Below are 13951 nucleotides of genomic sequence, written 5' to 3'. Positions count from 1 at the left end.
CTAGATAACATCATAAATGGATTGGTTGATGGAAATTAACCGACTATTTTGATTTTTCAAATCAGTACATCAATTTTAGAAAAGAAATATACCAACTTTGACGTTGCTTAAAAAATAATTCCATGCTCTATTTAATTTACTATATATTGACTTGCTTATAAGTTTTAAGTTGTTCTAATAATACGTACATAGACCTATTTTTTTTCTATTTGATATTTAATGAATGCTTACTATGAATTTGTTGCCAACGACTGAAAGAGAAAAGTTACCTAACCAAAAGGATTCTTGAAAAAAATAACCAACTAATGAAGATATATATATAATTTATGTCAAGAATTCATTAATTAATTGAATCACATGATCATGACTCGAAAAAGAGACAGATCAAAAATTATATCGATGAATTAAATCTTTATTTTTGTTCAGAATTCAATCGAATTTGTTAAATTTTACATTTCATCCACTTTTTATTTTCGAGAAAGTGAACTCGTCTTTCATCTCTCTCGCTATGAACAACAAGTGTGAAGCGACAATAGTAACACTTCTTTTAAATGTCTTTAAAACACTTTTTGTTAATGTGTATATTTATTACCGTTAAAAATTATGTTTATTATAGTATAAATATGTATTGGCAAATTACAATAAATTTTCCTTTAATCGTATATTTATATCAGAAAAATCACTTACTTATGTATATATATTGAATTTTGAAACTATCAATAACCATAACGATATATGAATTTAATGACAAATTTAAAATTTACAAAATTTAAATCCTGATTTGACCTATAATCGACGGACACCCAAATCATATGAAAAAGAATTCTAGAGAAAAGGGATTACATCCCACTACATCAAATCAATATTATTAAGCAAAGAAAAGGAGTTAAAAAGAAAATAAAGTACGTCATTTTAGATTGTAAAGAAAAAGCACTTGATAATTATAAAATTAATTTCTTTCTTAAGAATTGTTTAAAAAGTCAATTCAAATGAATATTAAATATTTGATGAGATCAATGACCAACTCCACAAACTAGTGTCTCCTAATATTTTGATTAATTAGCTATTTACACATGCCACTCTATTTTCTTAGCTAAAACTAATTAATTTAAAGATTTTGTAAATTGATAAAAATATATGAGCCATAGGGTTTGAACATGTGGATGGTGCTTTTGCCGTATAATTAAAAATGGCAGACAACTTATAATGCATCTTTGATTTGTGGTTTATTTATACTTGTGTATTGATTTGCCACTAAAAATAATTAAGCTTCGTTTTTTCCCCTTGTATTTATAGTTTTCCATAATAAAGTTGATTTAATTATATACATATGTCGGAATTTTTTTCAAATTAATAAAAAGTTTTTTTAAAAATTAAAAAAATACTTCAGTCTGAAGTTCTAGAAAAAATAATTAAAGTCTAGTTATATGTGTTTTATATGAAACTTTGACATCGCATATTTAAAGTTATATTTCAAAATGAATAAACTTGTAAGTTATTACGTATTAATCATTATAAATCTAGCTTAAATAATGGTTGAAAATAGGGTATCCATACAATTTTCCCTAGATTTTACATGATGAGATTTGAAGAACATCTCAATGGGTTTTATCCTAATTTACAATGTCTTGATTGTCATAACTCCTAAGAAAATAATCTCCTTTGTACTCTTACGATTTGAATATAAGAAAGTGGTTTTGTAAAAATATCGTGTTATTTCTCACTAATATTGTATAAATTAAAAGGGTCATATAAATAAAATGACATATATAAGAGAATCCAAATACCAAATCTCCCGATTGTCCTTATACTTAAAATCTGAAGAGTCAACCTAAATAGTTGTTTATCCATCTGATTTAATAAAAAATAGAAGGCAATGTATAATATATGTATGATCATATATAAACAATGTATAATCTCCGTATCGATTAGAAAAAATAAACAATAAATTAGAAAAAATAGTATACTAAAGCATGGACAAGGCTCGTTAGGCCCAATGAAATTTTTTATAGACTTTATACAAATGGGCTTATCCAATTGATTCTGAGTTTCAAACATCTATCTTTTTGGTTCTCAATTAAATAGGCCCAACATAAAATTATTGTGGGCCTACAAAGCCCATTAGTAATGAAATCCAAAAGATAATGGACTAAACACATGTGGGCTGAATCAATAATCTCATAATAGATCGGTGAAATGCATAATATTCGTTTTTTCGAGGTCATCGATTACTTTGAATTCGAGGTTAACTTTTTTCCTTTTACAAATTTACATGCTTCGAGAATAACTTCAAACTTACACTACCGGAATTGAAATTTAGTATAACTTTGGATATTTTTGCTTAAATGTGACCCTGTAAAGGCCAAACATTAGATATTTTTGCATTAGACAAAATAGGAATTTGATTGATTGTTTAATTCTCTTCCCTTTTGAACTAAAAAGAAATTAGTTTGAAAGAATCCAACAAAGCATATGTATATAATTTAATCAACTTTGTTGTGGAATAATTTTTTTTAGGAACTCATTACGACAAAAATAATTTTTAGAGGCATTAAATATTGATATTAATAAAGAGTATTAAAATCTTTATCAACATTAGTTAACTGTCATTAGAATCAATATCGCTAAAGGCTTTAGGAACATACAAAAGAGTGTTGATTGTCGCCAAAAATACATATTTAATGTCAATTAAAAATTAATTACTACTAATGATATTTTTTATGCAGTGACTTCTTATTCACGTATTGCTTGTATTGCGTACTTCATACTCTATTTTATATAAAATATAAATATAAATTCTCGTATAACTTATATATGTTAAACCTTAAACTAGATATTTAAGTTTCACTTTTCTTCTTCTCCTTTCCTTATTTGCATAAAATCTTAATTCCTATATTAAGAGAAAAAAAACATACAATAATTAACTAGATTTAGTTTACTCATGAATTCCTATTAGTGTTACATGAATTAAAATAAATAAAATAACATATATTATTAAGGGTTACAAAAAAAATATATTATAAATTACAATAATTAACAATCGAAAATATTTTTGAATTATATAAGAAAATTGACTAACTCTCTAATTTCATAATACCATTTAAATTGAAATAAATGAAGAAACATCTATTATTCGAAAATAACATCAAAAAGCTCTAAAAATCACAATAAATTAACAACGGAAGATATTTGTATTATTCATGTAAATTTAGAAAAGAGTAATATATTATTTAAAAATGACGCAAAAAAATACTATAAATCATAACAAAGTATTTTTAAAAAACATAGAAAAATTAGTTAATTCTTTAAAAAAATTTTGTATCATATAAATTGAGAGAAAAAATTTAACATATATTAAACATGCGCTGATACGAATTCTTAATATATATCTAATTAAGATATTAACGTCAACTTTACTTAAAAACAAAATGACAAAGAATATAAAGTTGTAAATTGTTGAAAATCTTGGTACATTACACGTTCGAAATTAATAGGTCGGTTCATCTATCATAATTATTAATGACTTTAATTTTGACCAAATTTAAATCACACAAATAATCAAAAATACAAATTTCAGCATCACATAAATTGCACCACGTGGCTGACAATTTGATCTGATCTCATGAATAAAGCCAAACAGGAAAAATACTATATTATACTTTTAGGTTGTCTTTTTTCCTAATTAAGGAAGGGAATTAACATAATCTTTTGTATGTGACAGATGAGAAAAAGGTAAATATATAAAGTTTGGTAAGAAATTTAAAAATTAAGGCCTATACGTGTCATTAATTGAACAAAAGCTTAAAACAACTTTATTTGTTAATATAGTCTTGATTTGACCAATTGTTGATTGAGTTTAAGTTAGGTTTACCTGATAAATCGATGGATCAGAGGTGTATTCCGTCAATTGATTATAGTTCATAAAAATCGTTAAATATGAGCATGTAGTAATGATTTTTTAGCTGTAATCTTTGATTTAATCACGATTTTATTTTTAAAATTACAAATTTTATATTTTTAAAAAAATTTACTTGTATTTTTTCAGTAATATGATAATATAAACATTGAGGGTTATTTTTTTAAAAAAATCTAGATGGAAATATCTTCGATTTGAATCTTCTAAATTGTTGAAGAAGATTCCTTTCCCAAGTAACATATCTTTTGAATTTTGATGTGTAATATTAAGTCTCAATGTTACCACGTAATACTCTTTTAAAAGAATAATTAAGTCTTAATATTAATATCTTAGACTAAATAATGAAAAGTAAAGAGTCTTTAGTCTAACAATCAATAGCATGTTGTTTAGTGTAAGATGGAGATTGGTTAACTGTTAATTCGTCATCAATTTTCTTTGTAATTTTATGAGTGTCATCAATTTTCTTTCTTCTCTTTTGACCATGTAATAGTATTAAGTAGAATCTTCAAAAATATCTCTAACAAATTAATGATATCGCCCATTAAGTTGGTTGCATGAGTGATTTTTTTTTAATATAATCAATAATTTTTTTTTTCAATTAGAGATCGTCATACTGAATTTATTTAGTTGTATAATTTATATTTTTTATAAACTGTATGATTTATGAGTTATTGCACATAAATAAATTTATTTATTGTGCATCCAAAAAATAGTAATTGATATATAATTGTTACATTTTCTTCAATCTTCACCAACTATATATGTATTTCCCAGGATATAGGGAAAATTAGTGTAATAAAGCACATGCACACAAGCAAATCTTGGTTGGTGTTGCCAAAAGCCACCTATAAAGTAACATGAATATTATTGATACTTTGGGTGATGTATATGAATTAATTAAGGGATCGATACAATATATATTTAATTAGATAATAAGAGATTTTGTTCTATAAACTATTAAACCTTTATTACTTAATTTTTTTTCTTTTTCTTAGAAATTATATCTAACTCCAAATTTTAAACTACATATAGCAATAGACAAAATTTGTAGGAAAACAATCTAATTAGACTTTAACTAATTATAATGAGAAATAAAGTATTTTCTAATAAAAGGAATTCCATTTAAAATGGTTATTATTTTCATCGGAGAGTATCGAAAAATCCATTTGAGTAATAAAATATTTTTAAAGTTCATATTCAGAGACTCAAACTCATAATTTTTAACTAAATATAACAATACATATTCGTTGTTAATTAACCTCCCAATTTTACTTACTCTAGATGCGACTCAAAACAAAGTAATAAGAAGAATAAAATAGTGTATATGTTTCCTTCACTTAGTTGTAAGAACAATCTAATTAGACTTTAATTATCTCTAATCTTATTTGATTGTTACTATTAATATCTTGTCTAATTGTTTCAAAGGATATGCAGAGTAATTATACATAAAATAATACTCACAAAACCATGGGGAACAAGCAAATCTTGGTTGGTTTTGCTACCTATAAAACAACAAGAGAACAACTTCTGCCATCAATATTATTTATAATATATATGTGATAGGGATCTCTAAAAATAAAGTTACTGGTTTTTCATTTAATATTGCACATATATTTTAATGTCCATAATTTTTTTTTATTCTCATCTGATACTTCTAGTTTGACTATTTTGGAGTTGTGCTGCCTAGGACCTCATTCAAGAGTAAGCGCTTCTTATTAAAAGAAGTTTTATATTCAAAATTCGAACTTAATATTTTTAATTTAATAAAAAAATAAACAATCTTATCTATTACTGTATTTTCTACTATAAAAAAAATTTGAAGGAAAATATTAGACACAAGTTTTTGTCTTGGCATTAAAGAAGAGACGTGAATAGAAGTTGAGCCACAAAGAAATACATGCACTTTGTTACGTAAAGTTGAAAAGGAGACTATCATATATAGGGACAGCCATATCTTTGAAATATCTTTCATAGTATATATAATTTAATATAATAATATTTCACCAAAACTAATTATTTGCTATGATATATATGGTGCCTAAAATCTTGAATTTATTTTGTATTTATATCATGCATTTTAATCTATGTCTGAACTGTTAGCTAAAGATCAGATATTTGGAGGGTTCTTGAGTTATATATATAATATCTGATGTTTAGTATAAATATTTAAATAAAGGATGTAAATATATTATTTCTTACGTTTCAATTTGTTTTTGTTTATTATTTAAACAATATTTTCTTTAATTAATTATTTTTTTCTAATAGTTTTGAAATTTTTTAATTGATAATTATGGTATTTTATAGTATTTTTTACGCAGTTTATAATTGTATAAATTATACTTCGGAAAAAAATAAAAATCTATGTCTGAAATTATAATTCACAACAAATATTAATTAATTTGATCTTCAAACTCCAAATCAAGTCAAGCAACTTGAAACAAAAGAAATATATGATTATATAATCTAATAGTTAAAAGTGTGTTTCTGTCCATTCGCTTATGATTCAAGTTTTTATACAAAATAATCATACAATTTAACATGACATTATAAAATCTCAGCCTACTCAAAAAGGCAAAAAAATAATCTATTTCCGGAAAATTTTCCAAAGATTTGAGTATTGACTAACAAAGAAATTAAATCAAATCGAAAATGCTGGAAAGTAAGCTGGTTAAATTAAAATTCAGTTTAATTAGTTCCATGTATTAAATTAAAATATATTTTTTTTTAAAAAGATATGAACTACGTGTTTTTGTCATTTTATTATATAATAATTGAAAAAAGGTGTATTTCTCGTGCTGCATTTTTTTAAATTATAAATAGTGGCGTTGCCTACTTATAAATATTCTTATGCCCCACATAAATATTTTCTTTGAATATAACGTGACTGATACTGAAATAGTGTAATAAGGTCCCCCTACCTTAATTTTATGCCACATGCATTAAACTTTATTAAAAATGCAATTAATACATATTTTTAGAGTCCTAATTCTTCTTAAATTTTGCTTTATGTAGTCATCAATGATCAATCTCCTGTTTAACAAGGAAAATTAATAAGAAGATATTTAATTAAATCAATCTTATCTCTTACTCAAATGATTATATTCTTTGTGGAGTACTAGAGTGGTGATTATTATTATCTCATTTTATAAGCTTAAATGGTCAGAAAAAAACATAAATATTTTGCTTAACTATATAATATATTTTTAACTCAATTCTTCACGTTCGAACTTGATTTTGTTTTCTAAATTGAAGACGTAAAAATTCTTATTTAAGAATATGCAAAGGTGGAGCTCGGAATCAAAACTTCTAATCAGCACTTTTGACACCATATTAAGCTAATGATCATTATATATAAAAAGTTAAATGATTAAATAAAATAACTTTTATTTATTAAATTATATATTCCTAATAATAAAAAAATAGAATTAAATCATTTTTAATGTGTTCTTATTTTATAAAGTGACAAATTAAAAGGATTGGATCGAGTCCTTCCTAGTACCAACACTGACTAAATTGATCATTTTGTGCAAACTTTTAGAAAAAATTAAAAAAGACTTTGATGGTTTATATGTTTCTTTCTTTTTCATGACAAAAATTGATAATTTTAAAGTTCAGGCTAATTTTTTTTTCATGCGTGTGAAATTAAAATTTTTTCTATTTCATATTAATTGTTATAGGTATTTTTTTAAAATCAAACTATATGAATTTTTATCTATATTTAAAATAGATTTTTTCATAATCATATTGTCATTAAAAAAATAACAGCTTATAATAATATTTTTCGTATAATCAAACTTATAATTTAAGCACATAAAAGTCGTGTAAATGAATGTCAAAAAGAAACAGCGGCAATGTCTTAAGAATTGATAATTTACCTTCCAGAATTTGTGGTTCAATATTTTGTCTCTTATTAACAAGATATATCGTTAATCGAAGTTCCTAACTCTGATTTAGGAGACAAAATTAAAAGAATATTAAAAAATTAAACAAATTAGTAAGAGGACAAACAATAAGGAATCTCATAATTCAATTAACTTAATCATACACGTGGCACATTTTCCAACAATCATCACGGTTTGACTATAGTCTCATATTGTGTGTTTGGTATTGATCATGCCAATTTTTCATGTTTTGACTGATCAAAAATATTTTGAAAATTTATTTTCACTAAAAAACCAAGTTGATTAAAAAAATGAGAAAACTTAATTCTCTATTTAAAATAGAAAAAAAGTTAAAGTTTTATGAATGATTCCTCCTTCACTATTTAATTACTTATTCGCTTTGAATTGATACACTTATTAAGAAAATAATTATTGATATAATAAATTTATCATGTTATTCTTATTATATTAATTATAAAATAAATAAATTAAAACTTTAAGATTTTTAAGAAATTTTATTTTTTTCAAAGTAATTAATTAAGGGTATGATAAGTAAAAAGAATTATTCTTTTTTAATTTGTCAAAATGGACAAACAATTAGGGACAACTAAAAAACGAAAGTAGACAAGTAATTAGAAACAGAGAGAGTAATAGCAAATTTTTTTTGCGGTTTATGCTTGGTTGTTGAAGTTTTAGTAATATTTATATAAAGTGTTATTTATAAATATTCAAATTTATTATTGATGTTAATTACTTTTTTTGTCCCAATTTATTTGACTTATTTATTTTTAGTGAGTTTTAAAAAAAATTGACATATTACTATATTAAGTAACAATTTAACTATAAAATGTTTATTTTACTCTTACTGAAATAATGTACAGCCACACAAATTTCTATCGTTAATTTTGCACCACAAGCTTTAAAAGTCTTCCGTTCTTTCTTGAATTCAGTGACAAGTCAAACTACCTCAGATAAAATGGGACAACGGGAGTATAATATAATGACAATTACTGTCTCTGTCCACTTTAATTGTCATGATTTCCTTATTAGACTCGAATGTCGAGAATTTTAATTAGCGTTTTATGTTATTTTTTTTTCATCACATTTAAATGCAAAAAATATGAAATTGATACTTTTCTTATAGTTTTTAAATATCTAATATTTTTTGTTTGAAATATCAAATTAATGTAATTTAATTAATTTTCAAAAAACACAATATAAAAATTAAAAATAAACATATGAAGTATATTATTATCCCTAAAAAAAAATTTAATACTTATAAGATATAAAGTATAATAATACAAAAATAAAATACAAAACTGTTTTATCCTGATCGAAGGTATTTGACAATCATACAATTATTCATTCTACTATAGATAATTAAAACACGACGTCGTACACAAGATATACTGCCTCAACCAATGTGCAACAGCCACATGTTATATTTATCTGTCTCCTTTTTTACAAACACTACAAAATAATAATTGAATTACATCCAGAAATTAAAAAATAAAATAAAATCACAGCATCTATAAATATCTCATTTCCTATCTTACGTTAGCCAAAAAGTTTCCAAAAAAAAAAAAAAATTACATATCTAGAGAGAGAATTATTCGAAAACAAGAAAAAAATGCTTCTCTTCTTAAAATCAATAAGTTTCAGATCTTTTAATCATCAAGATTTCAAGAACAATAATAGCAGCTGCAAGGAATTAACAACAACATCATCGTCGTCATCGTTATCGTCATCGTGTATATCTTTAACAGTATGGAGAAAATCACTTATATTTAGCTGTAAAGGATTTACAGTTATTGGGTCCGATGGAAATTTAGTGTATAGAGTTGATAATTATTCTGGTAGACGTGACCAAACTATTTTAATGGATGCTTCTGGAAAACCTATTCTCACTATATGTCGCCATAAGGTAATTAATATTTTCTCCGTTTCATTTTACCTGTTATATTTTATTTTTTCGAATAATTAATACTCTCTTTGTTCCATTTTATCTGTCATATTTTATTTTTCGAGAGTTAATATTGTATTGACCATAGACAGAAGAACTACTTTTAATATGTTTAACAAATATCAACAACTATTAATTAGGTAGACTAATCCTATCTTAGCAAATAACAACTCTACTTTGCCAACTTGATACAATCTTACACCTCTTGTTTGGCCGTAGATTTAAAGTTTGAAATTTGAAAATTTAAGTATTAGAAATTGTGTTTGAAGTCTAGATATGTATTTTACTAGTTGGAACTTTGAAGTCTAGATATGTATGGCCAAATACTAACTTATTTTTATAGTTTTATTTTAATATATTTTTATTTGTAGTTATCTTTTACATAACATAATAGCATTAAGAAATTTTAAATCATTAAGTCATCTAAAATATAACTAGGAATATAAGCAAATTATAAAGGATATATCAATTTTTGTAAGTTTGATTTAAAAAAAAAAAAGGTATGTATAGTAATTCCTTGTTTATTTTTTTTATATTTTTGAACCATTAGTGAATATTCTGACTCGATCTTTTTGCCAGAAACTAAGGATAGTAGACAATAATTGGTTCATATATGAAGGAGAAGTACTTGGAGATCATGATTACAAGGCATCATCATTAAGAAAGAAGCCTATATTTTGTGTAAAGAAACAAATGAAGATTTTACATAGTAATATTAATGTACTTGCCCATGTTTATTATCATGGAACATCATCAAACAAGACATATTCTTATATTATTGAAGGGTCATATGCAAACAGAACATGTAAAGTGTTGGATGCAAAATCAAGAAATGTTGTGGCAGAAATTAGGAAGAAACAAGCAGTAATTGGTGGTGTTACTTTTGGATTAGAAGTTTTTGTATTAATTGTAATGCCAGGATTTGATTCTGGATTTGCCATGGCTATGGTGTTGTTGTTAGACCAAATGTTCTCCTAATTTATAAGTTGTTTCAATATATGTTAGTTAATTTTATGTAGTGATCACATTTGAGTAAATGTGATGTTATCACTTTATTATATGATCTTCGATAATATATCGTGATCGTCTAATATATAAGATAGGTAATTTTTATGGTTAGAATTAGGAGCAAGCCAACAATAGGTTTATTATTTTATAAAATGATATCAAGGTTAAATTTGATCTTATTTTTCGTTTATCAAATGTTAAATTCTAATATTAAAGTAATTTATGTTACTGATATCCAGATAAATTAACTAGACGCGCAAATCAAAGTGTTTTTGCCTAGGATCAAAGATGGTCTCTCAAGTAATGGTTTAGACCCTAATAATGGAGAGTGTTAAGATGCAATGGGTGTTAAGTGTCCTATATTAATTAAGAAAATTAAGATGCAAAGAGTATTATTTTCAGGATCGTGATATTTTAGAGATAGAGTTAAATTTAAAATCAATCATTTTAATATGTGGTTTGATGTCGATCTAGTTTTTACTATTATTGCTACTATCATCACTATATTTACCATTCTTTGGTGAGAAGTGATACAAATAAGCTAACGTTTGATTATAAATTTTGGAAGTCAATTTTAAATTTTATCTTTAAATGATCATGAAATTGATTAGATATTTTGAAAATTTGATCTTCAAATACTTTTAAGTTCTCAAAAATTAGCCTAGATTCGTTTTTGTGACTTCGTGACTTTGACTCACAAAACTTTTATTTTTCCCGATAAACTGGTTATCCAAATATAACTTCAAATTCTAAGAATTACAACTTTAAAAACTCATTTTAATTTTTATTTTGAAATTTCAACATCAAAATCTATGGCCAAAACGAAAGTTAATGTGGACATATATTTTTCAAAGTTAAATTTGTACTCATACTTTGCTATATAGAGATCAAATCAAAGTTGTCTAGTTTGGTATTAATTGTATTCCTTTTGCTCAGAAAGACAAATTCAAGGACGGTGGCTGAATTGAAAACTCCAAAAAAAAAAAATGGAAATTAAACTAATCAATTTCTGATATATTAATCATTTTTCTTCTTCTTCATCCAAATTAGTAGTGTGATTAGGTACTAATTAGCATAATAGGGCCATATATGAAGTAAATATAACAATTTACAATGAACCTTGGTATGAAGTCTCTTTGTTAGGGAGTGCTTTACTTTTAATGTAATACTTTTTGGCGTGAATTCAAATTTAATCAAGTTCCAAGATACCGAACACGAGATTATTTTTTTTTACAAACTTTCTTACTTTTTTGGAAAATAAGTATTAAGAAAAACTTATAAAATTTTTTTGCTGTCAATAGTTTAAAATTCTATCGAATTTTATATATTTCAATTATCATTTTCTTTAAAAAAAAAAAAAAAAACTAAAATGGAGATGCGGGGTATCGATCCCCGTACCTCTCGCATGCTAAGCGAGCGCTCTACCATCTGAGCTACATCCCCTTTTGTTTACTAAAATATTGAAATTTATATTTAACATATTTGAAGGTTATTTAGTTGGAAGCCCAAATATTATGAAATTAGTTATGTTGGAATTAGTTATAATGAGATTAGCTTTTAGTCCATATTTGGTTTATTCGTATAAAAATAATATGAATTGCATAATTTCTATGAGTAAATTGTTTTATTATAAAATTGTCCTTCATTAGTGTAAAATATGTAAAAATATAAAGCGGTTTAAAGAGAGATTTTTTGTCATTCTAAGGACCTGTAGATTCCTCAAATAATATTTGCGAAAAACTTGGCAAATTGTTTGTCCATACACTTTGTCATTATTTGGCAAATATCCCAAATTTCCAAATACTAGTTTTTTCTAGTATTTGGGTCAAATCTCATTATTTGGGATCTTTTAAAAATTGAAATTTTACCTCAAACTTTTATCTTTTACAAAAACACCCTCTATTGTTGTTGCTACGTTGTATTATATAATTTTTTACGTTAATTTCAAAGTAGAAATAATATATTCGGTGAATGTTAAATGATGATATGATTATTTATGAAAATGATGAACAATCGGCTCAAAAGATAACAAAGTCATGTGTTTTGTCTACTTCACAATATAAAATGATGTTTGTTGCACTCACGCCAAATTACCACATTGCTTTGTGTCATGGACACTAATTATTATTGTTGTAACAAAGATCCAATTGACTTATAATACAAATTTATGGTTAATTTTGATATTTTTAAAACTTATAGGTATAAAACATATTTTCTAAATAAGTGAAATATATTTTCCAAATAATATTTGAAAATCTATGTCAAACACTAGATGAATATTTTATCCTGGACAAATTATTTAAAACTATTATTCCACCCGGAGACAAAATTAATTTATCTCCACACTAATTATTAGTCATAAGATAAATCATCTCAACTTCTATAACCAAACTAAAGTTATCCCAAAACTATTTCGTTTTATCTATGACACCAATAATATCTTTGAAATTTTACTTCCAACTAGCAAGATTAGTATATTTAATGGTCGTCTATTTATTCTGTCCATGAATATGACACTAGTTTAGAATACCTTATTTGGTTTTCCATATCAATTTCACCATTATTGTGTCAATACTATTGTATTCCTCTGTTTTATTACAATGCTATTCTGTTTTTTTTTTTAAATTATATTTATTGTTTTCTTGTTTTCAATACTTTAGTCTTTTTCAGTATAACTTTTTTACGTATATATTTTTCTAACTTGTTATGAAAATACTATTTTTGAATTGAGGGATTTAACAAAAAAATCTAAGACTTTACAGTTTACCCAATATAAAAATAAGATTTGCATAAATATCACTTTCCCAAACTCGATTTATAAATTCATCGATCCAATAAAATAAAGTGATAACCTTCCCAAACTCGATTTATGAGATCACTAATTCGATAAAATAAAGTGACAACCTTATTCCGTAAAAAAAAAAATGGAGATGCGGGGTATCGATCCCCGTACCTCTCGCATGCTAAGCGAGCGCTCTACCATCTGAGCTACATCCCCATGGTGGCAAAGATTTTAGATTTGCTTTTGATTTATTCATATTGTTCTCACAAGGATCCATACTTTTTACACATAAAAATCTAAAAGAATTATTCTTTTAAATTTATTTTGTAAGAATGCAAAAAAATCCCGATTCTACTCATCATTCAGATGATATTAAACATATACATTCTTTACTAAGATGT

At 24.9% G+C, this 13951-nt stretch overlaps 1 protein-coding gene and 2 non-coding genes across 3 annotated transcripts; 1 reads left to right on the top strand and 2 right to left on the bottom strand.

The window, feature by feature from the left end:
* The first annotated feature begins 9367 nt into the window (after positions 1 to 9367).
* Positions 9368 to 10855, top strand: LOC107027984 (protein LURP-one-related 17). The gene is made up of 2 exons (XM_015229034.2): positions 9368 to 9721; positions 10340 to 10855. Exons 1-2 carry the CDS (start codon positions 9428 to 9430, stop codon positions 10736 to 10738), a joined length of 693 nt encoding a protein of 230 aa, XP_015084520.1. The 5' UTR covers positions 9368 to 9427; the 3' UTR covers positions 10739 to 10855.
* Positions 10856 to 12138: 1283 nt separating this feature from the next.
* TRNAA-AGC lies at positions 12139 to 12211 on the bottom strand. Its single transcript has one exon. It is a non-coding gene; the product is annotated as a tRNA-Ala (tRNA).
* Positions 12212 to 13693: 1482 nt separating this feature from the next.
* TRNAA-AGC lies at positions 13694 to 13766 on the bottom strand. Its single transcript has one exon. It is a non-coding gene; the product is annotated as a tRNA-Ala (tRNA).
* Between the last annotated feature and the right edge of the window lie 185 nt (positions 13767 to 13951).

The sequence above is a fragment of the Solanum pennellii genome, chromosome 8 (genome assembly GCF_001406875.1).
Source record: "Solanum pennellii chromosome 8, SPENNV200".
Taxonomy (NCBI): Eukaryota; Viridiplantae; Streptophyta; class Magnoliopsida; order Solanales; family Solanaceae; genus Solanum; species Solanum pennellii.
This window is presented reverse-complemented; position numbering and strand designations above follow the sequence as displayed.